Source organism: Lemur catta, chromosome 5 (assembly GCF_020740605.2).
Source record: "Lemur catta isolate mLemCat1 chromosome 5, mLemCat1.pri, whole genome shotgun sequence".
NCBI classification, from domain to species: Eukaryota; Metazoa; Chordata; class Mammalia; order Primates; family Lemuridae; genus Lemur; species Lemur catta.
Window position 1 is genome coordinate 73535544 of NC_059132.1, and position 25620 is coordinate 73561163.

General features: G+C 45.6%; 1 protein-coding gene across 4 annotated transcripts in view; it reads left to right on the forward strand.

Moving 5' to 3' along the window:
* The window catches only part of DCLK2 (doublecortin like kinase 2), a 153228-nt gene extending 128469 nt beyond the window's left edge, over positions 1 to 24759 (forward strand). The window contains exons 9-17 of one of the 4 annotated variants that reach the window (XR_006735373.1): positions 3853 to 3972; positions 4205 to 4351; positions 9448 to 9581; positions 10001 to 10078; positions 16444 to 16540; positions 17097 to 17177; positions 18308 to 18350; positions 21218 to 21300; positions 23374 to 23459. Coding sequence is in view for 3 of the 4 variants with exons in the window: in XM_045552102.1 (XP_045408058.1) it covers positions 3853 to 3972; positions 4205 to 4351; positions 9448 to 9581; positions 10001 to 10078; positions 16444 to 16540; positions 17097 to 17177; positions 18308 to 18424; positions 23374 to 23601 (1002 nt within the window). In the remaining variant the exon portion in view is untranslated. Of the gene's footprint in view, positions 1 to 3852; positions 3973 to 4204; positions 4352 to 9447; positions 9582 to 10000; positions 10079 to 16443; positions 16541 to 17096; positions 17178 to 18307; positions 18425 to 21217 lie in introns of all 4 variants that reach the window. The other 3 variants (XM_045552102.1, XM_045552104.1, XM_045552103.1) reach the window with 3 other exon arrangements.
* Positions 24760 to 25620: the final 861 nt, after the last annotated feature.

The following is a 25620-nucleotide window of genomic DNA, read 5'->3' on the forward strand; positions in this document are numbered from 1 at the left end:
TAAAAGACAGTGGGACGGAGTTATGATTGGAGGAAGAACAGGCAGCAATGAGAGCACATGAGGTGGGTACCTGAACCAGCATCCTTGAGTTGAGCAGGGGAGATTTCTTAGTGATCTAATCTGGTCTTGAGGAGTAAATAGGAGTTCACTAAGAAGTGGGTAAATTTAAGTTGCAGATAAAGAAAACCACTGTGCAAAGACCTAGAAGTCTAGGTGAGAGATTGGCAAGAGGGCTAGAGATGGGTTCAGAGGTGCACCGAGAAGATAGATGGCCAGGGATTGTGGATGTATTAGAGCTGCCGTCCCAGCCCCTGGCCCTCGGACGGGTACTGGTCCATGGCCTGTTAGGAACCAGGCCACACAGCAGGAGGTGAGTGAAGCCTCATCTGTATTTACAGCCGCTCCCCATTGCTTGCATCACTGCCTGAGCTCTGCCTCCTATCAGATCAGTGGCGGCATTGGATTCTGCATCGTGTTGAGTTGTATAGTTATTTCATTCTGTGTTACAATGTAATAATAATAGAATTAAAGTGCACCATAAATGTAATGTACTTGAATCATCCTGAAACCATCCCCCCCCAGCCCCCGTCCATGGAAAAATTGTCTTCCATGAAACTAGTCCCTGGTGCCATAATGGTTGGGGACTTGCTGTATTAGAGGATGAGGGAAGGGAGGGATCAGGGTAAAATTCCCATTCTGCTTGGGGCAGCCTGGTTCCTTCAATGAGACAGAACACAAGAGGAAAGGACTGTTTTGTGGGGCTTTGATGGGTTAAGACAGTATGATTAGTCTAGATTGGGAGAGTTTATTCTCCTAATATCTCCCCCCAGCCCCTTCTCTCTCTTTGTACATTAAAAATCACCATGGCCAAAGATAAGGCAGTATCCTTTGCCAAGTTAGCAGTTTTCTTTGTCATTTACTCTCACACAGAACCATGGAACACGGCCATGAAATGATTCATATGTAAATTATTTGCAGTTAAAATCGTGAATCACTTAACTAATGGTAGATGATTGAATAATGTAAGACAAAAGTGATATTCATATTAGAAATATTCTCTTGGAAAATTTAACCTAGAGTATTTTTATACAAACAGAGACTACATATGGGTTGCGTAAGAAATAGGAATATGACATTTTGTAAAGATTTTTTATGCAATACTTTTGTTTCTGATGATGATTAGTTTAAAAAGCAGATTTTTCCTTCACAGACAATTTTACAAGGACACAAAGAGGCTGTGAAACAAAGGCTAACATCTCCCACATTCCACCAAAAGCATTCACTCTGCTTAGAGTACTGGCCGTTGTCAAGTAGAGTACAGTACGCTTAGATAATAAATAATGCTGGGGAAAATGTTGCTGTGATACTCCTTCAAAATTTGAAATGTAACACTGCCAGTGGCCCTTAGCAGAAGTTTTACAGTGTATCTCAGAAGACTTTCCATTGTGCCTTTTATTTAAGAAGATAATAACTTTTGGGAGTTGTAGTCTCCTTACGTGGTAGATATCTCATTTTAAGTCCAGTTTGAGAGCTTCTTGGGGTACTGATGAGGTTATTTTACATATATCACTTTAAATTAGCATCGCAAACAGAGCCTTAAAGAGGCAAATTTATAGACTCTATCTACCAACTTTGGAGAAATGAGCAGCAAGGAGGAGAATTGAAGTGACAGATCCATTTAGCTTTAAAATAAAAAGTGTTTTACTACAATGGTAGTAACTTCTGTTGTCTTTGCTTCACAGAGGGTGAAATAAATTAATTTGCTTGCTTTTACGTGTTCACGAAAGTATATCTAACCCTGCTTTTTAGTGTGATTAAGGACATGGTTGGCACAGATGATCTGGAAGCTTTTAAAACACGTGAATCAATGCTTGGAGGGTTTGCCAAGTCTTTTCTTTGTCTCTGTGACCACAAGAGGTTGGCCGTACAGCTGCTTCCCTGGGGGAGGGACCAGGGTGCTCTCTGCTGCTGTAACTTAGACAGATGGGCCTTGGAAACAGGTAGGAGACCCTATATTTGGCTCCCAAGCTGTGGTTTGTTGGGGTGTCTAAGAACCGCCATTATTTCAGGAGCTTTGGAAGCATTTATTCAGTCCTAAGCCAGTCAAAGACATCCAGCCCTGTTCATTAAAAGGAACATAGATTCTCCCCCTTGCACAAAGCCTGGTGTGGTTCTTAACCCCCAACTCAGTGTGATACACTTGTTCTTATCTTTTCAAAAAATTGGATATTTTCAGCTTTCTAGCTATCATCTTCATTTTGAAAAAAATTCCAAAGTTGGCATTTACTGAAGTAGTCCTCTTTGAAAAGTGATTATGTATAGTACAAGAAATGTAGGCTTGGATGTCAGAATCATAGTTTTATGCTCAATCTCCAAGGACTGTTCTAAGGATAAAGTGTTAAAATATCACCAAAATACCTTACCCAGCCACTGATGAATAGTGACTAGATTGCTATTATTAGTCCTATAGTGATTAGTAAATGTTGGTTCCTTTCTTTCCCCTACTTCTGGTTAGTGTTTGCACTGTCATTTGCCAACATTTATTTAGTGACTACTTGGACAAGCACAATGCATTCACTGCTCAACCAGGCACGTGCTGGAGTTTGCAACAGATTTTCTCTGCATGTTGCTTATTCATTTGTTATAATTTATACCTCTAGCTATGATCAAAAAGAATTTGAGGTGGCTTAGAGTAAAAAGGCATATACACATAGATGCACAAAGATAAGCAGGGAACCTTTAACTATTATCCTGAACTAGGGATAAGATAAATTATTAAGCTCCCAGATACAGTATAGCAAAGGCAAAAAGGGCAATATGAGCAATACATACACATACATATATCTACATGGATATATATATGTAAGTGTAGTTAGCAGATGACATCTCTTGTAAGGTGGATTTTATATAAAAGCTATATTTGAATACTAGAATGTGTAGGAGGGCAATTAGCAAATTTTACAGCATATCCTCTAAATTCAAGAGAATTCATTATTAAAGTTAATGAGGACCAATGAATATGGCAATATGGCATTATTGAGAGGTTTTTTATGTCTCATTTAAAATAGAGCAGTTGTTCATGATTCATGGGTTGATGTATCGAGATAATTCCTTAATTCTGTAAGTAAACATTTTGCTACAGTGCTGATCCCAACCGCGTTACTCACTAGGAGTGATTATCAGGTGGTGGTCTCAGAGGAGAAGTGATTAGAGTTAAAATGGGAATAGTAGTCCCCATGGTACTGTATGTTTCCAGATTTCTGAAATATAAGATGATAAGGAAGATCCATCTGGTGAATGAATGATTTCACAGTCACAGAGGAAGAAAGTTCCTTTTGCGTGAATTTCAGTATGAAATTCAAGTTCATATTGGTAATGATTTAAAAACTAAAAAGGTTTAATTCCAGAAGTTATCTGCCATAAGTATGCCAGGTTTTCTGATATGCCTAGTCTTTATTTCTGAGCATGTACTGAAATTATTAAGAAAAAGTGGTTTGGCCGAATTGCAAAGCAGAGTGCTGTGTGCCCAAGCGCTTTGATAGCATCACTGCTCTTAAGGTGTCAGAAATATTGAAGAAATAGAAGACAATATGCCAGGGGAACACCACTGAGCCCTTTTTGGGGATGTTTAGAAACCTTTTCTTTTTGGTAGTGACAATAAGATGTCCACACTGGCCTGTGCTGTCCCTGTGGGAACCAGCCAGGCCAGGGTTTGGTTGTCTCTGTGCCGACAGAGATGCTTCTGTTGGCATCAGATCCCCAGACTCTGTTTGTCTTGTCCTCCAGGCCAGAGGGAAAGAGCAGAGGGCTCTGTGATTTCTGATCCCCCTCTCTCCACCCTTCGTTCGGCAGGAACACCTGATTGAGAATGAAGTGTCAATACTGCGTCGAGTGAAACATCCCAATATCATCATGCTGGTCGAGGAGATGGAGACAGCAACGGAGCTCTTTCTGGTGATGGAATTGGTCAAAGTAAGAAGATGGAGAAGTTTCCTTGGTGCCTAATCTCAAGACTTAGGATATTCTTGAAGAACCTAATCAGAAAAGTGTTTTGCTGCCTTGTAACTTACATTATTTATAGTCATCTATTTAGTGTGGTGCTTGCGTCATTTTCTTCATCTACTCCAGACCGATGAACCATCTTTCCTATCTCCGTAGGATTGCATGGCTGATGTTGTGATATGTTCTTTTGTGTGTCCTTTAGGGTGGAGACCTCTTTGATGCAATTACTTCTTCAACCAAGTACACTGAGAGAGACGGCAGCGCCATGGTCTACAACCTCGCCAACGCCCTCAGGTATCTTCACGGCCTCAGCATTGTGCACAGAGACATCAAGCCAGAGAACCTCTTGGTATGTCAACTCTGCTTTTTCCGTTCCAACTGCTTCTTCTCTTCTTTTAAAACGATCACAATTATATGCAAACCTATAGTCACATTGGAGTCTCTACCAATCCTGCAGAGACTTTTAAATTTAGAAAATCAGCAAGACTCTTGTCAATGACCATAAAATACTAATGGATTTCTTGAATTGACCTACATTTACTTTTTATCAGACATTAGAAGATACATTTTTATTTATGTTTTGATTGACGGTACTGACTAAAGAAAGGTAAGCAGGAAAATCACTTTGTGGAGCAAAAAATTCTGAAGAATAAGTTGGAGACAGAATTAGAGGCTCCTAGGAGGCAGAAGTAGAACATGGGGGTTCATTTATGTGCAGGACAGAATTTTGGAAGTAGTGCATTCATCTCAGCTTTACAGGTATTATGTTCTCTGTAAACACGGAGGGACCCAGGTTCTTGGGGAGCCACCAGTTACTCTGGAGCCAGCCTGGGTCCTACTAAGGCCCAGTGGAGAAGGTGGCTGAGGCATTGGTGAACTTCCTTGTAAACCAAGGCGTGTCCGTTTCCCAGCTCACGGATCCCACTCTCACCTCCCATTTTTTCTCTTTTCGACATACAGTTCTTAGCATATGTAAAGTCTCCTTGGAATCTGACTCTGTTCCTTTTCTCTCATTACGCATGAAGAGTGGATAATGTGAGAGGGATCGATGCCTCCAGTGTCATGTGTCTCAGAATGTAGCCAGGAAATCAGAAGCATGTTCCTCATCTAGTCTAACCTGCCCTAGGAGCATTTACCTCTTCTCCGAAACCTGCACCAACCCCCTGGTGCTACCCAAAGGGGAGAAGAGGGACGAAGATGATAAAACTGATGTCCGGATGAGGCTAATGTGCTATGTAGAAAGGCCATGTGGTCAGGCCTCAGAAACAACCTCAGCTGCACATATCTAAGTAAAATATGTGTTTGTCGTTGAAGCTAGATCACTGGGCAATGTCTAGATTTACTCAGCAGAGGGGCATTGGCCTAGGAGGAGCAACTACCATTGAGGCACTAAAGTAAACACCCAGAGTGACTGTCAGCCTCTTTCTGCTCTGAGAACTGATGCAGTTTTTAAACACCAGAGCGTTCAGACATCTGATTTGCATCCCTTTCTCTGGTAGCGGTGTCGTAATTTAAAACCCTGCCAGTGGAGATGTATGGGTCGCAGTGTCAGGGAGCACAGGGGGTGGCCGTTAATGCTGTGAGTTACAGCCCGGTGGTGCCCTGTCAGAGGTAACTATGAGAGACCAGTGATAAATTCAGGTTTTCCAGGAGTTCTGGGGACAGGGGAGAGAAGAGGGTTGGTTTCTCATATTTGAAGTCCTTCTAAATCATTATGTTGACATTTTATTTAGAGAACGTGCAGCGTTCACTTGCGAGATCTGCATTCCTCACATTTTTTATTTCTGCGTACTGATAGCAACTTTTGACAAAAGCATCTCTCAGCTTGTGGCGGGGCATCTGAACACTGCAGGGCTGCAGTCCTTGCCCTTGTGATTGTCTGAGCTCATTCAGAACCTTCATGGAGGTGCAGGCTGTAGTCAGGGTTCTGTCAGGCTTACCCAGTTATTTTTCAGACACAGAATCAGCTGCAGAATGGTGTGGTAGAACGAATAATGGTTCTGGCTAGAATCCCTGCTTGGCTACTTACCAGTAACCTCAGTGTCCTCATTTGTAAAATAAGGATAACAGTTCTTTTCCTAGTTGCCCAGTGGAGTGACTAGAAGTCTAGTAATGTATCGTTTGGGGAGAATATCGAAATCTTGTAAGTTTTTGAGAACATCAGTTACTGGGGAGAACTGAACTCTGCCAGAAAGCCTTTGGAGTCCCTGTTCATCTGTTCTCCCCTTTATTAAAATGTTTCTTTTTTTTTTTCTTAATTTGAGATGGGGTCTCACTCTGTTGCCCAGGCTGGTCTTGATCTGGCCTCAAGGAATCCTCTCACTCCAGCCTCCCAAAGCTCTGGGATTACAGGCACGAGCCAGTGTCTGGCTAATGTTAGTTTCTGAAAGCAATGCCCTGTATGTCTCCCTATCTATACCTATCTGTCTCTCTATATAATTTTTTTTCCTGCTTTGAAGAGAATCTCCAGCTAAGATTTGAAATGTATTCATATTATCTTTTACATATTTGCTAGCATTGGGGAGAGATGAATCAGATAAAATATTATTATTTCAGGCTTGTCTGCCCTTCCTTTTTGATGTTTAGCCAAGGCGTATTACTCTCCCAGACATAATTCAGCGATTATAGACTGTTCAGTCCCTTTCTATTTATGCTCCTGCATCTGACTCTGAATTCTTTATAGGGGATGTGAAAAATGGCACTTCTGGGACTTCTGAGTATCTGACAACAACCCCTACCCCTAGGCATCTCTAAATTGAGTGTTTAAAATAAACACTATTTTTCAAAAATTGTACCTAATGAGAGTATTTTTAAGTAGTAGGAGCAAAATAACAATGACATTAATAAAACTTTTTTTTTACTCTCATGATACAGACATTTAGGAAATTATGCTTACAATATTCTTATCACTGCAATTACTTACGGAATTTCTTTCTAAAGTCTGGGTTTCGGTAAATGCATCATAAATTCTAACTGCAATCATATCAGATTGTTCTTGTTAATGTTTACATTAAACGTAATGGATGGAAAGTTGTCCTAAGACCGTGGCATGACTCAAGATCTGGATTCTGTTACTTCAGGGTAGATCATTAATAGCTTTGACTGTGTTTCAGCCGAATGTGGGCTGACTCAGTCATAAATATCTGCGAGGGACTCAAAACCTTCATCATCACTCCTGTGAAACTTTAAAGTCATAGAGATGTGTGCTGGGGATGTGTATATTGCATAGGAGTGGAAGAATTTATTAAAATACTAGGGTGAAAAATGTTCTTATACATCACAGGTACAGTCCTATAAAGCTCAGAATCATTGGCGTGGGGGTCCCCTGGGGTTCTTGATGCTTTTTATTGATAGCAATTTCAATCACTCCCCCTTATTAAGTGCTAAACTAGTACAGGATGTTGTTAACATGCTCATCTTGAAAAAACAAAACAAAACATCATTTTGTAAATTTTTCTTCTCCTTTAGTTAGCAGTGGTTGAGATGGAAATCTGATTCAGTTCATAGTAAAATAGGAAGAAAAGCAAACTAAGTACATTTAAAATATAAAAACAGAAAAAGACATTATTGAGTATAGAGTAGGTTGCTGCAGTTGTTATTCTCTGAAATTCAGTGTTTTCAAAATGGACACCCAAGAGACAAATAGGCCATACAAGCAAGGGAAGGATTTATGCTATCACATACACTTGTCTGCTTCTAAAACTTTCCATTTAGAATGTAACTTTCAGACTTTTATCCTATAAAGGAAGTTTGCTTATATATAAAATCAATTTTTTGTAATTATGGAACCAGTACATGTTCAGCGTAACATTTTGAAAACTACTGAAAATTAAAGTAATCCTTTCTTTTTTACTTTTAATAACTTTGGTACCAATAAAGTCATTCTTAATGCTACTGCCTAGAGATAAACTTGTTAACATTTTGGAATATTACAGTTTATATATAACTGTGAATCTTTTTTACTCCATGTAATGTGAATATTCCCTGTATGATTAATATTATTTGAGAAGTGCTTATTAGTGACTGCATATTTTATTATAGGGATATACCATAATTTACTAAGTCATTGCCCTATTAGCCATTTGTGTTGCTTCTAGGTTTTTTTTGTTTTTGTTTAAGAAGACAGGGTCTCACTCTGTTGCCCAGGCTGGAGTGCAGTGGTGTGATCTTAGCTAACTATAACCTTGAAACTCCTGGGCTCAAGCGATCCTCCAACCTCAGCCTCCTGAGCAGCTAGGACTACAGGTGGTGCCACCACACCCAGCAGATTTTTTTATTTTTATTTTTTGTAGAGAAGGAATCTGGTTATGTTGCCAAGGCTGATCTCGAACTCCTGGTCTCAAGTGATCCTCCTGCCTCAGCCTCCCAAAGTGCTGGGATTACAGGCATGAGCCACCATGCCTGTCCTGCTTCCAGTGTTTAAAAGTTATAGATAGACTCTGAGATTGCCAGCCTTGTATATAACCTTTGGGTACATCTCTATTCCCTTAGAACAGGTTTTTAAAAGATTTGCTGGATCAAAGGTTATAAATGATCTTAAGAAATTTTATGTTTGTTGCTGAAATGTTTTCTAGAAAGGTTCTGCAATTTAAGCATAAACATTTACATCTTCATCAGAATTTTTAAACCTTTTCCAATACGATAAGTATCTAATCTAATCAGCCAGTCCTTCCAGGAAATGGGAGGAACATTTTTTTTGGTGCTTGTTCTATCTTCGCCCCTACTTCATGAGGAGGGTGCTGGTGTTATCCCACTTCACAGATACACAAATGTGCTCAGAGAGGTTACGTGACTTTCAAAGGCCACACAACCAGGAGATGAGTGAAGTTGTTAGTCAGGTACAGGCTGCCTGATCCCAAATGTCATTTTCTTTCTAAACTTCCAAGGTTTTCCACTACATAATATTTATATTTCCCATCATTGACTATGCAGAAAACAAGGTCCCTATTCCTGCTGTTGATTTTATTTTCTCAACTAAACATGGAAGTCTCTTGGAGAACACCTAGCACTTTTGATGGATATTTTGATAAACGTTTCTTGGACTTGAAGTACCTCACACAGTAAACACTAAATAAAGGAAGGAAAGGCCAGTTTTCTACCTCCACATTTACATGCCTCTCTCAAGCCCATCAAGTAAACAGCCGTCTGCACGCTAATCACTATGTAAACACGTGTGTTCATTATGCTCTTCGGTAAGGAACTTTCTGCAAAGGTGGAAAATGCTGTCTTTTCTAAATTTCACACAGTTGTGCAAAATCTCTGAAGAGAAAAATTAGCACTTTAAAGCAACAGAGAGGAATCATGGTGTTAGTATCATAAGGAGAGATTTCATTTGAGTTTAATAGTAAATGTATCTGTGTCTTTTCTACTTAATTCCAAGGGCCATCTTTCAATCGTTGAGGGGGAAAAAGCCAAGTCCTAATTGCCAGCTGGTTTGTGTTCCAGGTATGTGAGTACCCGGACGGAACCAAGTCTTTGAAACTGGGAGACTTCGGGCTCGCCACTGTGGTGGAAGGCCCTTTGTACACAGTCTGTGGCACACCAACTTACGTGGCTCCAGAAATCATTGCTGAAACTGGGTAAGACTCCAGGTGGTTTTGGTTAGCACTTTGGTGGGAAAAGATCTGCTTTTGTTGCTACTTCTGATTGTGTGCTCGGTGCCTGCTGTGAAGGTGGAGACTGGGAGGAAGACGACTTATTACCGGCGCCATGGCGTTGGCCTCAGGAACCGCGGTGTGTGCTTGTCTGGCCAAGAGCCCTAGGCCGGGACTGTTGTCCCAAGGCCAGTCTTGAATACAGCAACAGTCACCAAGACTGTGGTTGGGATGGGAAAAGAACAGATGCCGTTTTCCAACGGACAATTAATTCCTCTACATAAAATGAACAATTTGACACCAAAAAGACCTTATGTTCCTAACACAGGCAATACTCCAGTACTGTGGAAGTTTCCTGATTCATACCATTATTTCTTCCTTTCCCACCCACTTTGTCTTCCTAGCTATGGCCTGAAGGTGGACATCTGGGCCGCCGGTGTGATCACATACATACTTCTCTGTGGATTCCCACCATTCCGCAGGTCAGTGGCCTTTGAGTGACCATATTTGAAATGTAAATTTTCTCCTTTTGGTCCAGAAGCGGACACTTTGCTCTTGGCATTCAGGACCAGAAACTGGTTGGTCAGTAAAAATTATACAAACACACCTTTCACTTTTTATATTAATTTACAACCTATTAATGTATATTCATTTATCATACTTTGGATGTGAGGCCAAGGCCTTTGCTTTGTGTATGGTCTTCTGAGTTTCTTGTGGTCATTCTTCCTTAAAATATACCTCTCATATAGTGTCTACGATTCCAGTTTTCTCAGTCTCTTTAAATAAGAGTAGGATTTAACCATCCTTGGGAAGCAGTCTGAATCCTTCCAGGTATCCTTTTATCCAGATCTTGATAGTTATCTCGCTTACTTAATTTGATGGCAGTTTTTTAAACTCAGTTTTATATAATCTTTCCAGAGCATTCCACTTTGTTCTCATGGAAACAGGAACTCTTTCTTTTTAAATGCATTTTGATCAGTTCACAATATTTATTTAAGAAGTAGAATTACAGACACTTGGTGTAAACAGGCCTGGGAACAGACAGACTGACTCTTGGTAACCATATACCTCACCTGGTGGGAGCAGAGGTGGCCACAGACAGTGGCAAGGTGTTTGCTGGGGGTGAGGGTGCACTTCCTAACCTAGCAGTCCTGGCACAGTGTGAGTAAGGGGCGTGGCCACAGCTCTTCTTTTGATCAGTTTCATCTCCCCCTCTGGAGCAAATAAATGGCTTTGAAGCAGAGTTCATTTAAGGATGTATGTTTCGTTTTCTTCTGAGTTTTCTTGAGGTCTCTTTTCATTTTAATCCCTTCCTAAGTTCCTCTTACAGCTATTTGTTGAGAAGCTACTGTGTGCTGGGCACTATTCTAAGTGCTGGGAAGAAAGTGGTGGACAAAACAGTCCCTGCAGTCATGATTTGTCTTAGTCTGTCCAGGCTGCTATAACAAAATGCCATAAATTGTGTGGCTTATAAACAACATAAATTTAATTCTCACAGTTCTGGAGGCTGGAAAGTCCAGTATCAAGGCACTAGCAGATTTGGGGTCTGGTGAGGGCCCACCTCCTGGTTCATAGACAGCTGTCTCTCCTGCTATAAGCTCACATAGTGGAAGGGGCTGGGGAGATCTCTGGGTTCTTTTATAAGGGGACTAATCCATTCATGAGGACTCTACCCTTATAACCTAATCACGTCCCAAAGGCCCCACCTCCTAATACCATAACATTGGGGATCAGGTTTTAACATACGAATTTTGGGGAGACACAAATATTCATTTCTATGGTATAGTGTTTATAGTGCTGTATTGGCTCACTAAGTGAAAAATAGTTTATCTTCTTTGCCTCCTAACATTTTATTATTGAAAACTTTCAAACATTCAGAAAAGTTGAAAGGTTTATCTTTTTAAATTCTGGTTTTCAATTGAGTTGAACAATTTTTATATTGACATAGCAGTAAGCACAAGAATGACACAGGTTATGGTGTAAATAAAGACACATTGTCAGAATAATGATCAAGAAGAATGAACTGAGCATGAGGGCATGCTTAGTTGAGGGCCAAAAAATCACAAAAGGTTCAGTGAAGGATGTGGCATTTGAGTGGGACCTTGTGGGTAGGAGTGGAGTTTTTTTAGGTAGAAAGCTCTTTCCAGCTGGCTGTCTGCATCTTGGTCTTCCATTGAGGTCATTGCCCAGGTGGGTTACACAGACTGTAGGATTACTGCACATGTCAGTTAGCTTTTGCGGAATAACAAACTGCCCCAAAACTTTGGCGTGTGAAACAATTCTGTGGATCAACTAGGTGGTTCCTCTGACGTGGGCTGGCTCAGTGAGGCCTCTGGTCTAGTGTGGCCTCACTCGCATGTCTGGTGGTTGATTCAGTGTTGGCTGGTACAACAGAGATGACTTGGCCGTGAGCCTCTTGTCCGTGGGCTAGCCTGGGCTTCTCATGGTAGTGGATGCAAGATTCCCAAAAGCAGCCAGAGAATGGGCAAGTTCTACTGCTCAAGCAGTGGAACTCTCAATCTCTGCTCACCTCATGCTTGTTGATGTCTCATTGACCAAATCAAGTCAGATTGCTAAGCCTAGAGTGGGTGTGGGAGGAAATGGACCGAGCGCAGGGAGGGAGGGGAATGATTTGTGGCCATGTTTATAATCACACTGGGCCCCGGCTGGTTTCAGTGATGGCCTGTTTTGGAATTAGTCAAGTGTAGAAGGGCAGTGTGTTGTGAAAGCAGGTCACCCTGGGGCCAGTTACAGCCCAGTTCCCTTCCCTGGCTAACCCAAGTGGAGTTGCGCTGGAAAAGGGTGTGGGGACCAGTGTTAGAGGAATGCGTGCTCACAACTCCCTCTAGTGTTTCCAGGTGCCAGTACAGCCTGAGAGTTTTTTCTTTGTTTTTACTTCTTAGCAAAAGTGAAACTCACATTGAACAATGTATTGATCATGGATTTCTACCCAAGGGGCGGCGGCTTCCTTGTGGGATCTGGAGATGAGTTTGGCTAATCAAAAGCAGTAAAGCTATACTCTGAAAGCAGCTGTCCTCACATGTTATCTTCAGAAGCAGATCATAGAACGCCGGGTAGCTTACTTTAAAAATTTAAGAAAATGCTTTCCCTTTTTCATACCATATTGTGATGAAAGAGAATCTACAGTGTTAAGCACTAGTTCAGAAGCATCTTTGTGGAATACACGGTGGCATTCTGGGTAGATTTTCTAACCTACTATAATATAAAAACATATAGAAATTACAGAAATGATACTTAAGTAATGATAAATAATTATGGTATAAAATAGATTATCCACGTAAATTTATACCAAAGTCCTTCAAATAGATATTTCAAAATATTTTTTTCGTTTCATACAAAAGACAAGTTTAACCCTAATCTTTTAAACTAAAGTTGTTATTTGAAATTTATAGTTCTAGCTTCTCTGACTATATAGCATCTCTCATTCGTTCTTCCTTCAGGCTTTTCAGGTTTTTGTCTTAGCTTGAAATGTGTTCTCCCTGTGTTCTTCTCATTCCACATCAGACTCATCCTTACTCAGAGGCACTCAAAATTTTAGTTGTTGCCTAAGCAAATATACTCTAGGGCCACTGAGAAAAAGTATTATTTGTTTGACCGTATTAAGATTTTTTTTTTTTTTTTTTTGAGACAGAGTCTTGCTCTGTTGCCCGGGCTAGAGTGAGTGCTATGGCGTCAGCCTAGCTCACAGCAACCTCAAACTCCTGGGCTTAAGCGATCCTCCTGCCTCAGCCTCCCGAGTAGCTGGGACTACAGGCATGCGCCACCATGCCCGGTTATTTTTTTCTATGTATATTTTTAGTTGGCCAGATAATTTGTTTCTATTTTTTAGTAGGGACGGGGTCTCACTCTTGCTCAGGCTGGTCTCAAACTCCTTACCTCGAGCGATCCACCCGCCTCGGCCTCCCAGAGTGCTAGGATTACAAGTGTGAGCCACCACGCCCGGCCCTAAGATTTTTTATATTTCTAACAAATGCACAGACACACACACACACACCCCACACCCCACCATAAGTGAAATGTTTGGATTTGTGAAATACCTTTCATCATTTCCAGGTTACCTTTTCTGATCTTTAATGACTCATCATTGAAAAGAGAGAGTATGTATATGCTTTTACTATTTTTGTGATTTTTCTTTTTTAAATTTTTAATTATTACAAGTATATAATAGTTGTATATCTTCATAAGGTACATGTGATGTTTTGATACAGACATACAATGCAGATTGATCAAATTCAGGGTGATTGATGTATCTGTCACCTCAGGCATTTATCATTTCTTTGTGTTAGGAACATTCCAGTTCCATTCTTTTGGTTATTTTACAGTATACCCTAACTTGTTGATTATAGTCACTTTGTTGTGCTGTCAAAGATTGTTCACTCTATCTAACTATATTTTTGCACCCACTGAGATATATTTCAATGGATAACTTTTAGGCTTACAGCACCTTGGTCCAAGGGCTGTATTGTTTTAGAAATAAACAGTTCCTTAAAGCATCTCAGCCAGATTGTAGAGTAAAAATGTGATACAAAATTCAATGTAGACTTAATCAGAGTAGGTTTTGTCACGTGACTACTAAGGATAAATTACCTCTCACTTTGTGTTCTACTGCGGGGCAGCCTCATCAGGACTATGAAAGTTCTTGCAGTTCACGGCCTCGATCCTCCAGGGTCCCCTTCTGATTGCTGAGATGCCCTAAGGTTTTGTTTGTTGACTCTCAGGATGTTTTGCCAAGAACCAACTGCTGCGAAGGACTGCTGTGGACACATTTCCAGCTTTTTAGCTATTTATTAACAAAACAAAAGCTATGTGGATTAACAAAATATAAGTTATTTGAGATTCCAGAAAAAAATAAAGGAGAGCTGAGTGGAATAACAGGGAGGGACGACTAAAAGGGAACAATTCTGGAAATAGGTCGTTTTGTATATCTTCTAATATTTTGGGGGTCCTCTGGTTTTCTAAAGGTTTTTGTCAAATCTCATTGTATGTTCTCAGATGTGTTCTTCACTCATTTTGAAGGAGCGTTGAACTGAGTTCAAGCAGCAGGGAAATAACAGTGAAAAGGAAAGCAAACATTTTGACGCCTAGAAAGAAATTTGTGCCCATTCAAAGAAAGTCACTTTCCAGGAGAGCAGGGGCATCTCTTGCCTCGCCTGGTTATCTGGCCTGACTTTCTGCCTCTTGACCAGACTCCAGGGACCAGCAGACGTCCATTCACCTGGGCTTGCTTAAGTGTCACGGATATTCACAAAGCTCACAAACTCTACTCTTTTTAATAGAACAGCAACGAGGTAGCCACATATATCATCACACAGCCCTAGAATTTGTCCCCAGACCAGTGGATCTGTTTCCAGGGACCCCACCCTTACTCTTGTTCCTCTTTGAAAGGGTTGGTAGCAAAACCCTGAAGGCTGAGTGGAGAAATTCCAAGAAGTGTTGCACATTTGCCAGGTAATACTGAACTTCCACTCCTGGATTTTGACTCCAACAGCCCGTTATGAGCTTTCTGCTGGGGCCTCCTAACGGCCTGGGAAGCTAATGACTGTTCCTCACTCTGGCCATCTACCTGCTGCCAGGTGAGGGGAGGGCTCTGGCTGTGGGGGTGTGAAGTTGGGCAGGAGGCTGGGGGCATCTTCCCAGTGGTGTTTTCACATTTCTGTGGCACCTTCCATCAAAGTCCAGCCGTCATTTACTCATTAGGCACCGACTGTGTGTGTAAGTGTCCCTTTGGGGATGGGACAGTCAGACTAAGGTGGGGGAGGGACACCCCCGTGAGCAGCAGAGGTGGGTTCGTCTCCACCTGTGGAGTTCCCGTGGGCACCCCTGGATGGGCTCTTTCCCTCAGATTGCGCTTCAGTGACAGGTTCTCACGATGGGCTAATTACTTCATGAATGATTTATCCAGATTCGGAACTCCTTATAGCTTTTTCATCCATTGGCTGTTTCTCTGATCTTTGGCTGTTTCCCTGGAAAAGTAGAAAAAGGAAGGGCAAGAAGATCTGGCTCAGATTTGCTGCTTTTCTACTCTTGTTGCCATGAGAGATTAAATGAGGGCAGATGCTGATTTTTTTTTTCCCCCTAAAATGAGGATTTTCATTGTTTGTGGATTCCATTTTTTTCTTAACATTTTTTTATGGTAGTAAATATACATAATATAAAATTTATCTATTTATTTATTTATTTTAGAGATAGGGTCTGACTCTGTCACCCAGGCTGGAATGCAGTGGTGTGATCATTAGCTCATTTCGGCTTCAAACTTCTGTGCTGAAATGATCCTTGTGCCTCAGCCTCCCGAGTAGCTGGGACTATAGGCCTGTGCCACCAGGCCTCTCTTTTTAGAGATGAGGTCTCACTATGTTGCCCTGGCCTGGCCTCAAGCAATCCTCCCGCCTCAGCCTCGCAAGGTACTAGGACTACGGACGGGAATGAGCCATCGTGCCCAGCCAAAATTTATCATTAAAAAAAATTTTAAGTGTACTGTTCAGTAGCATTGGTTATATTTATATTGTTGTGCAACTGTCACCACCATCCATCTCCAGAACTTTTTCATCTTCCCAAACTGGAACTCTGTGTTCATTAAACAAATTTCTTGAATCATTGTCTCTGTCTCCGTCTTTCTGCCCGAGTCCCAGGCCTGTAGAAATGTTTCTGAGTTCAGTGTCTGAAAGGAAAAGTTCGCCATCAGAAGTGCAACTGAGATACACAAACAAGATAGGAAACGTTCAAAGCAAAGAGACTGGATGCCTTTCCCCACGGTTCCCATGAGCATTTTGTTGAAAAACTGTGTGGTGACTTTGACTTTTCTTCCGTTTCTTTGTCGCTGGCTTAGTGAGAACAATCTCCAGGAAGATCTCTTTGACCAGATCTTGGCTGGGAAGCTGGAGTTTCCAGCCCCCTACTGGGATAACATCACAGACGCTGCCAAGGTACCCACTAGTCCTATTTCTGTGGGTAGGCCATGTTCCATTGTGGGGTCCCCGTCCATTGAGAGGGATGTAGCAGCTCTTGGGATCGAACTCCGGGGACTTCCTCCAGCTTTCAAGTGTGGTCTCTGGAATTCTCAGCCAAATTCTGAAAGCTGGACTGGTTTGCCCTGCCATCCTCCCGTGCTCTCTCAGCTCTCATTCCTGTGCTTATTCAAGAAATATGTATCGGGCACCCCTCAGAATATAGGAACAAACCCATGAGACATTCTGAACTGCCAAAAGGAAAACTACTGCAGTTTTACCCTGTGGGATGGGAATAATGACCAGAACTCTCTGGAGAGAACGTCTCGGTTTCATGTGGACTCAGGAGAGACCTTCTCTTCCTCTGCGCTGCTGCGTCAATGCCTGTAGGTGACCATAGCGTTTACCTTCGAATGGTTGAGCAGCTGTGTTGGCTTTTCTTTGAAGAGCTTTGTATAAACTCAGATTTCTGTATTGATGTTGGAATTATCTCCTTTCTCCTCCTCTGTGGTCTTATTTGTTTGTTTAATTTTAGGAATTAATCAGTCAAATGCTTCAGGTAAACGTCGAAGCCCGGTGTACCGCGGGACAAATCCTGAGTCACCCCTGGGTGTCAGTAAGTACCCACTTTCCCAGGGAATGAGCGTCCATGTGTTCTGTGGCCAACGGCGTAGCTCCTCACTGTGGTTTTTGCACGTGCAAAGTTCCGCATCTAAGTTCTGTGGTAGACGAAATGCCCGTCTTTCCTGCTGAGCAAGTAGCGTGAAGATGGCTCTCTGGGAGAAAGCAGTTGGCACCAGAGTCCCAGTCTTAGATCCTGCTCTGTGAGTAACCTGGGCAAGTCACTGTCACTTTCTGGGTCCCGGTTTCCTCATCTGCAGAAGGAAGGAGTTGGCCACGAGGCTCTTTAAAGAGCTTTCAGCTCTCGCCCTCTGCGGTTCTGGGGTGTGAGAGTTCAGGGTTTTGCCCTGCAGGTGAGCACATTTCAGACCCTGATCTCTGTCATCGTGGCCCGTGCTCACAGGGGCCCTCCTGCTGTTGACACGGAGGCTGGGTACCCTGAGGGCTGGCCACGCTTCTGTCTGGGCTGGGGCAGCGCCTGTGGGTGTCGGGTGAACACGGTGCGCCGGGGGGCCACTGCGGGAGAGTTTGCGTGTCCCTCACGTCCTAGAGGCTCCAGGACAGCGAAGCTAATTCACTTAGCCAAGGGCTTTTTTGACTTGGGGGGATCCCTGTGCACCTCCACTGCCCCCCACATCCTGACCTCTGGGTGCACCCGCTCTGGGCCCCACCTGCTGCTCTGTTGGGCTAAGTGACTTGGTTTTTGGACCAAATCGCTGAGATGCCACATTTCTTTATGAGCAGTAAAGACTAGCAGCGAAATGAATTCTTGATTAAAACGATAAACTGTTGATTGATTTTGATGTTTTCATGGGAACACAGTTATGTGCCTTGGTGGGAGGTCTCAGAAGCCTAAAGACTGTCCTCCTTCCTGCCCCTGGAGACCCGGGCCGTCTGCTTGGCCTGCTCCAGTCCCAAGGGGTGGAGTGGCCGGTGCTGGGTCTTCCTGAGGGCGTGACCCTGCTGCGTGACAGTAATTATTTCTGACAGACCTTTGTTCCCCTAATCCTGTAGCTGTGATGGGCCCATTTAGGAAGAGGTCAGGGTGGGGGTGACTGTTGAGGGAAAGACAACTTAACCGCGAGGATCAAAAAGCATCGCGTTTGATTCTTTTCTTTCCTACAGGATGATGCCTCCCAGGAGAATAATATGCAAGCGGAGGTAACAGGTAAACTAAAACAGCACTTTAATAATGCGCTCCCCAAACAGAACAGCACCACCACTGGGGTCTCCGTCATCATGGTGAGTGGAAGGCGTAGTTCTGCTGTGGAAGCCGCAGTGTCTGGCCCGAGTGCGGAGCCAACACTGACTCCTTTCCATTAAGTAGCCGAGAGCTGCTCTCGCGTGGAAGTTGGTAGCTTCCATGTTCCTGTTTTCACTTACGGTTGGCTTGGCCTGTGGAGGACGCTCATCTGGCCAACTCCCAGGCCTCGGGCACCGCGGGTGGGGCTTGTGCAGGTGCCAGTGAGGCCAGTCTGGCGGGCCAGGCGCCGAGCCGCTCCTGGGCTCGGGGCCTCCGGGGCGGCTGCTTCCACTCCCGCCTCTGCCTTCTCATCTAGAGAGTCTCAAGCCCGGGTGGGATTTTACAGTATAAGGAAATAACTCCCTGCCTACTCACGGCTTCAAAAATAAATTATTTGAGAGATGAATTATTTGGAACTTGGAAAAAGAAAACAGCCAAAGTTAAACAATTTTCATAAAAAAAAATCAGTCTTTTATAAAAGACAATTTTGGGGCTTTTAAAAGTACAGAACAAGTAAAAAAAAAATTATTTTTTTCAGTGTTGGTAAAATTTTAGGAGAAGTCAAGTAACAATGATGGCCATATTTTTTTTTTGCCTTTTCTTTTTCCAAAATGTTTTTTAAAGCAGCTTACCTAAATATATAAACACAGTAAATTAAAATGAAAAGTAACATTAAGTGAAGCCAAAGGAAAATGGGGCAGAAAAAAATAAAATTGAGCCAGAAGCGAGGCCGGCAGTTGTGAGGTTGGGGGGCTCCGAGCATCCTCCCGCCCGTGCTGGTGCCTGGTGCAAACTGCCCAGCATCTCAGGCAGCGACCCCTGTCCCCCCCACCCCGCTCCAGCGGCAGGTGTGGCGCTGCCTTCCTGAGCCAGAGAGCCCACTCTGTAGGGTGACGGGCGCCTGAGTTCCCACATGTTGGCCTCCCCAGTGACACTGGGTCCTGACAGTGGGGATGGGCCATCTCCACAGCCCAGGACGGTCTCACCTTCTGGGGAAGGGTCTGTTTCCTGCCCAAGCAGAGGAAAAACAGCTGCTTATTCTCGTGGTGCACTGTAGTCCAGAGCCTCACCTAGGATGATGCGGGGTCCAGACAGACGCTGGAAGGAAAGCACACGCCTACACACACAACCCACACGCCTGCACACAGCCCCCGGCCCCATGGATGCGAAATGCTCTGCAGTGTTTGCTGAGCACCCACCACGTTCTCAGCACCTGCTGGTTTGGCTGTGTTTATTTGGTGGCCGTCCCCTCCCCCAGCTGCACCCCCGTCAGAAAGCGTGCTCTCCCCCGCTCCCTCCCCAGACAAAGCCTGAGTTTGCAAACTGGGTGTTTTGAAGGCTTGCAGGGCTTTGGGGTGCTCTGTGCCAGAATGAGGGCCCTTGAGCTGGGGTTTTTCCTAGCATTTTAGCAGTGTTTTGCTGAAAGCCTGAGGAGTCAGAGTTGTCACAGAATTACAGCCTAAACACTTAGAAAAGAACCATCTTGAGTGAGCCCGCAGCATGGGAATGGTTTCGAGTGATTGCCTCAGGAGAGCTAGCGCTGATGGATGGGATGAGTGGTGTGCAGCCCGGCCGTGCACTGCGTCGCCAGGCAGCTTCTGGGAACATTTAGAAAAATGAAACATGAAAAGTTGACATACTCAATGTGTAATGAAAAACCCTGAGAGAGATTTGTTGGAATCAAAGTGTAATAACTGTATTAATTAAACTTCATAGTCTTCTTGGAGGGAGACCCTTCCCAGCCCTGCACCCGGGGCTTAGGAGAGATCTCAGTGACTTGTAAGGGAGTCATTGCCCGGGTCATCTTCCAGTGCAGGGGCTCAGATGGGAATCAGTGGCCGAAAGCCTGTGCCCAGCCTCTTTAGGACTGACTCTTGGCAGAGGTGCTAGAATGACCGGCTGTCCTGCCTTATGGCCCAGTGTAGGCTCTGTTCTGGGTAAGGACGCTTAGCTCCCCTCAGACAGAACCCACGTGGTACGGTTTACGGGCGGCATTTTGCACTTGCTGGGGAAGGAGTTCAGCAGCCGAATGCCAAACCCCTGGGCTTTAACGGGGTGTTTGCACGAATGAACAACCCTTTCTTATTTGTAATTCCAGTGGTGATCGTAAAAGTTGTGTGTTTACGTGTGTCCAGTGTCATTTTGCGCATGTTGGCAGGGTCCCTCTAACCCCATGTTCCCTACACAACTCTGCAGGTGGTTAGCTCTGAGGATCTGCTGAATGTCATTATCACATTCAGTACCCAAGGGAGAAATCAGTAAAGCTGGACTCTGGCGGTGCCCGTTCTCCACGGCCAAAAAGCCGCCTGTGAATTGTGGCTTGTCTCCAAAAGTGGTGGGAGGAGGGGGCCCCCTGCTGCTCCTCGCCCACCTCGGGGGCTGGTCTGGGGCATGGTTGTGTGGGGGAAGCTTGTGACGCTGCTGTGTTGCCATCCTCATCCTCTTCATCATAACTGTGTGTCCTTGGGAACAGTTTTAAACGTTTTTATATTAAAAATAACGTCAAAGTGACTCTCCCTGGTATTCACATGTCCTCATAACTAGAGTACGTGGGGCCAGTGTGGTTCCCTGCAAATACTGGTGAGAGTGGACACAGTGTTTGAAGGTTTTGAGGTTGAGTCGTCAGACGACAATGCTGTAACTTGCAGGTAGAACCTTCCTGCCTGCTGTCACCCCGGTGTTCTTGCACAGTGGAGGCCTGAGGCTGCAGTGACAAAATTATAGGATAGGAATTGGTAAATAAAGGTGAAACAAAGCTGAGTTGATGCTGTTATCTGCATTTTATTTGACAGTTTGATTTGACAGTTTGAGAGACACCTCAGAGTTTCGTTCTTTACCCAGTTGAGACAATGGGGAATCCCGCAGCAGGATGCTGGTATTCAACGTGCTGCGCTTCCTCAGAGCCACTCCTAACTCGGGCTGCATGCTTGTCTCCGAGCTCTGACACCGCCTGCCAGCTCTTAGCTCCTTCCTGGCGCGGGTCTCCCGTACCTACTGACGTCCTTTCAGCCAGCCAAGCGCGGCCTGGAAAACTTTCCTTTAAAACGTCTCGGCTTGCCACGCTGCCTGCCGCCCCAGACCAGAGGCTGGCGAGTGCGCGGGGGGAGGATTCCAATAGTTCTCCTGCTAAAAGCCATTCTCCACCTCGGTGGAAAAAGCATCTTTTTGTGCACGACGGCATAAGACGGGTGCCTCTGGGAAGGCTTTTGCTCTCTTTCTCCTCCTGTGTTTCCAAAGATGAATTTTTATCAGCAAGACAGTATACTGTCAGCCAGCCTTTGAGATAAGAGAAGATAATTTTATTGGATAAAGTTTGGGTTTCAGAGAGGCCTGTGGTTTGGGGTCACACTTGCGTTTTCTTCGACCGTCCTTAGCATGCAGGGCGGCTCCTTTGTTTATCCCGGAGGGCTCACCCGGCCTCAGACTCCGCAGGGGGCCACCTTGTGGCAGGAAAGGGAACAGTAAGAAAGCTCCACTCGGCGTCTTTCAGGGCAGCCCTGAGAAAGGATGGCTTCCCGCGGATCGCTTTCCCCACTCGGGGACGATGCTCCTCTTAGAGGGAGACTGGGGAACGATTTGGGTTGCTTTCCTTAATTTAAGATAGACAAAACTGTTTCACTCATGTTGCTTCTGTTTAAAGTAAGTCTAGTTTCTGTCCCCGCTTCTCTCCTGCCTTCTCTCGCCTCTCCCGCCGCCTGCATTGCTTCCCTCTGCCTAGGTCCAAGGCGACGGTAGGTACTAACCGCACGGCCATGCTGCCTCCTGCCGCGCTCGCACGTGTTCCGCGGACGGGAAGAGGAAAGGAGAAATAACGGGGGTCGCTGTTTCCTTCTCCCCAGGGGAAATTTTGTGGCAGAAAACACTCTGCTGCCTCTGTGTTTCCTGTGTTTGGGGACGGCGTGGCCTCCTGTGAGACTAGGAGCTTGGAAACCAAGCTCTGACCGGGCTTTGCCACAGTTGCCTCCTCCCCAGGTCGTCAGGGTTGGCCTTGGAAGTTGCTGAATGTGCAGCTTCGGCTCCGCACGGCCTGTGAACCGCCATGTGTAGTCGGCGGGCTGCCACACAAGTCGCTCTGAGGACGCCCTGTCCTTTGTTCTTACTTTCTCCAGAGTTTTATTTTCTTTTTTCTTTTTCAGTCAAAGTACTGAAAGAGGCTGTAGTGCATTTCCCCCCAGGGTAGTGAGATTACAGAATGCCCCCAGACCATTGTCCCTTTGAGCGGAAGGTGCTACAGTCTCCCTCATGTTTGGAAAACCCAGGGAGATGGCAGCTTGACGAGTTTCCCTGGATAAGCAAGAAATGCTCCAAGAAGGAAAAAAGAAGACTCGGTCTCGCTTCCCTGCCCAGGGTCAGAAACACTTCAGGGGCTGTTCCCTGCTCCCTGAGGAGTTGAGCGCGTGGAACCCGCGGGTGTGTCGGGACGGGTGGAGGAGGCCGTGGGGATCTAAAGCGTGGACGGTGTGGCTCCGTCTCGGATTCCTGCGCCTTTTATAGATCCCACGGCCACTGGACTGTGAGGGGGTTACTTATTTATATGACACACGAGGGACTTTTCAATCCGTAACAGAGAACCTTCTTTAGAAAAGTAAACATTAAGCACTGACCACCCCCGTGGGGTTTGCTGTTGTCTCGGGATTCTTTTGAGCCTCAGTCCGGGCAGGGGCAGAGCAGTCAGCTCAGGGCCAGAGAGGACAGCGGCCACCGAGTCGCGTGTTCCCCGGGGGCTGCCGGCCGGGTCACGGGAGGAGCAGAGGCCAAGGTCAGCCTGTTCCCCAGGGCTGGGTACCCTAAACCATTGCTTTTCTTAAGGCTCCCGTTAGAAGCGTGACGTTATTTCTCCTCTTCTGTTTCCGAGTCCCGTGCATGCTCTGTCGTGCTCTCTGGTCGTGGGAGCTGGGACCCGAGCCTGGGCCGGGGTAACGTGTTGTCTCTGCTGCTTTCTCCGCAGAACACGGCTCTAGATAAGGAGGGGCAGATTTTCTGCAGTAAGCACTGTCACGACAGCGGCAGACCTGGGATGGAGCAGCTCTCTCCACTTCCTCCCTCGGCCGAGGAGGGCCCTGTGTCTGGGGAGGCAGCCCTGGCCGCCGCCCCTGCGGAATCTCCCACACCCCCCTGTCCCCCTGCTGCCGCGGGCTGTGAGCGGGCAGGGACCTGGCGCCGCCACCGAGACTGAGCCTTTTGCAGACGGGCCAAGCCGCCACCGCCAGGAAGCCCACCCTTCCGCTTGGCCTGGCGGCGCCGCCCTCGTGAAAGAGCCCTTCTGTCCCGACTGCGAGCGTGCCGGCCCCCGCTGCGGCTGCCCGGAGCCCGGTGCTGGGCTCGGCCTCGCCCCGGGCTGGACTCGGCCTTCCAGGTCCCGGAGGGGTCACAGGCTGTGTCAGCTTTGCTGACAGGTCCTTGGAGTGACTCGTTTTAAGTCATCCCTGTTGTCAGTTCAGTGGACATTTTACAGCTACACCAGGAGAATGTGCAACTTCTATCTGGCATTAAATGCGTTTTTATGGAAACACTTTGGATGAACCAAGATCTCGCCCTTATTTAAGTTAACTCAGAGTACTCCTTTTTGGTTTTTTTCGTTTTGTTTGTTTTGTTTTTTACAAAAGACTTAGAACTGCATTTGTCCCTTTGTGGGAGCCCTGTGAGCGGTGACATGACTCCCTGGTCTGCTGCGGGCGGTTACAGGGACTGGCTTTCCAGTGTGAGAAGTGAACACTGAAGAGGACAGTCTGGTCGCTGGGCGCTGATTCCAGACTGAGAAGGGCTTTCGACGCCCACGAAGCCGCACGGCCATTGGGCTGGGGCGCTGGGCTCGCCTGAGACAACGCTGGGTGTTTATCTGGCCACCGACCACCGGAGAAGGTCACTTCTCCCCTGGGCGTCACGTGTTTCCTCCAGTTCTTCCCGCAGTGTACCGGGAGATGCTGACGGAGTTGCCCTTTGCATTTTCCGTGCACGGTTGGCGCCCGCGCATCCGTGAGGCTCCTCAGCCCGCTGCGGGCTCCCGGGCAGCCCCGGCGTCTCCTCTCGTCGTCTGCTTTTCGTCCGGAGCAGGGGCTGCAACCGCAAGGGAGGAAACTTGCCCGAGGCACAGCCAGGACTGGGGCGGGAAGGTGCTCCCCGGACATCCTCTGTAACCTCTGGAAGGCTGCTGGCAGTTTTTCCTTTTTGTGCATCACCCTGCTCTTTTTGATAATTGTACATAATCGGTGTATTTGTTTTACCTGCTCATCTTCTGAGCTGGTGGGCCCTTAGAGTTCCTTCCTATGTTAGATTTTGCCTTTTACAAGTGTACCCAACCTGCAATAAACTTTTCCCTCTCGAGAAAAGGTAATCGGGGATGGGCAAAGGTTTTCTGTGTTGTCGTCTTGCAAAGGGCACATGTGATCACAGCTCGCCTCCTTGGCCCGGGTTCCGGCAGGTGCCAGTGTCTGATTTTGCATTCTCAGGGCCACCAAGGGGAAAGAGAAGGCTTGGGAAGAACGCACGGAGGTGTGTCTTGGTTGAAGTGTGTTCGATTGCGGTGTAGAAACTCACTCCACAAAAGCTCAAGAGTAAATAGGGTTACTAGTGTACAACAGAGGGATCTTAGGGAGCCAACAGTAGACGGTTAGAAGATGGGGAGTCAGGGCAGCTGCTCCCCATGTCTCCCTGTCTCTGCCTCACAGTGTGCTTGGTCTCCTGTCTCTGCTTTTTTCAGTCCTCACAAGCTATATCTTTCTTTGAAAGGCTCTCGGTTTCTGTCCCCTCGTAAGGTCTGCTTGCCTGTGGGTTGGATTACTCTGGGACTGCCTCTGTCCCCAGCTTCTCAAGGCTTTACAGCGCTCGAGCTTGAAACATCCAGCATGGTCCAGAGAGCCGAGGGAATGAATCGACTTGGTGGGCCGGGCGACGCGGTGACGTTCGGGTTGGTGCTGAGCCCCGATCCGGTCCAGAGTCGGTCACAGAGTGCAGAGGGGCTTCCTGGGCCCACAGCTGTACAGGGACAGGCCATGGGGGGAGGGCAGTTTTACAAAAGCCGTGCTGTATAGCTCTAGAACATTCTGCCTATGTCTCCTCACTGACCAGTTAATGAGCAAGGTTTTTTATAGGTTTCAGTGGAAATAATTTTGTGAATGGAAGGGAAGAGCTCTAGTGTAAAGGAAGGAGAAAAATGAGAACAGTAAGGGAACAAGGCCTCTACTCCTGATCAGAG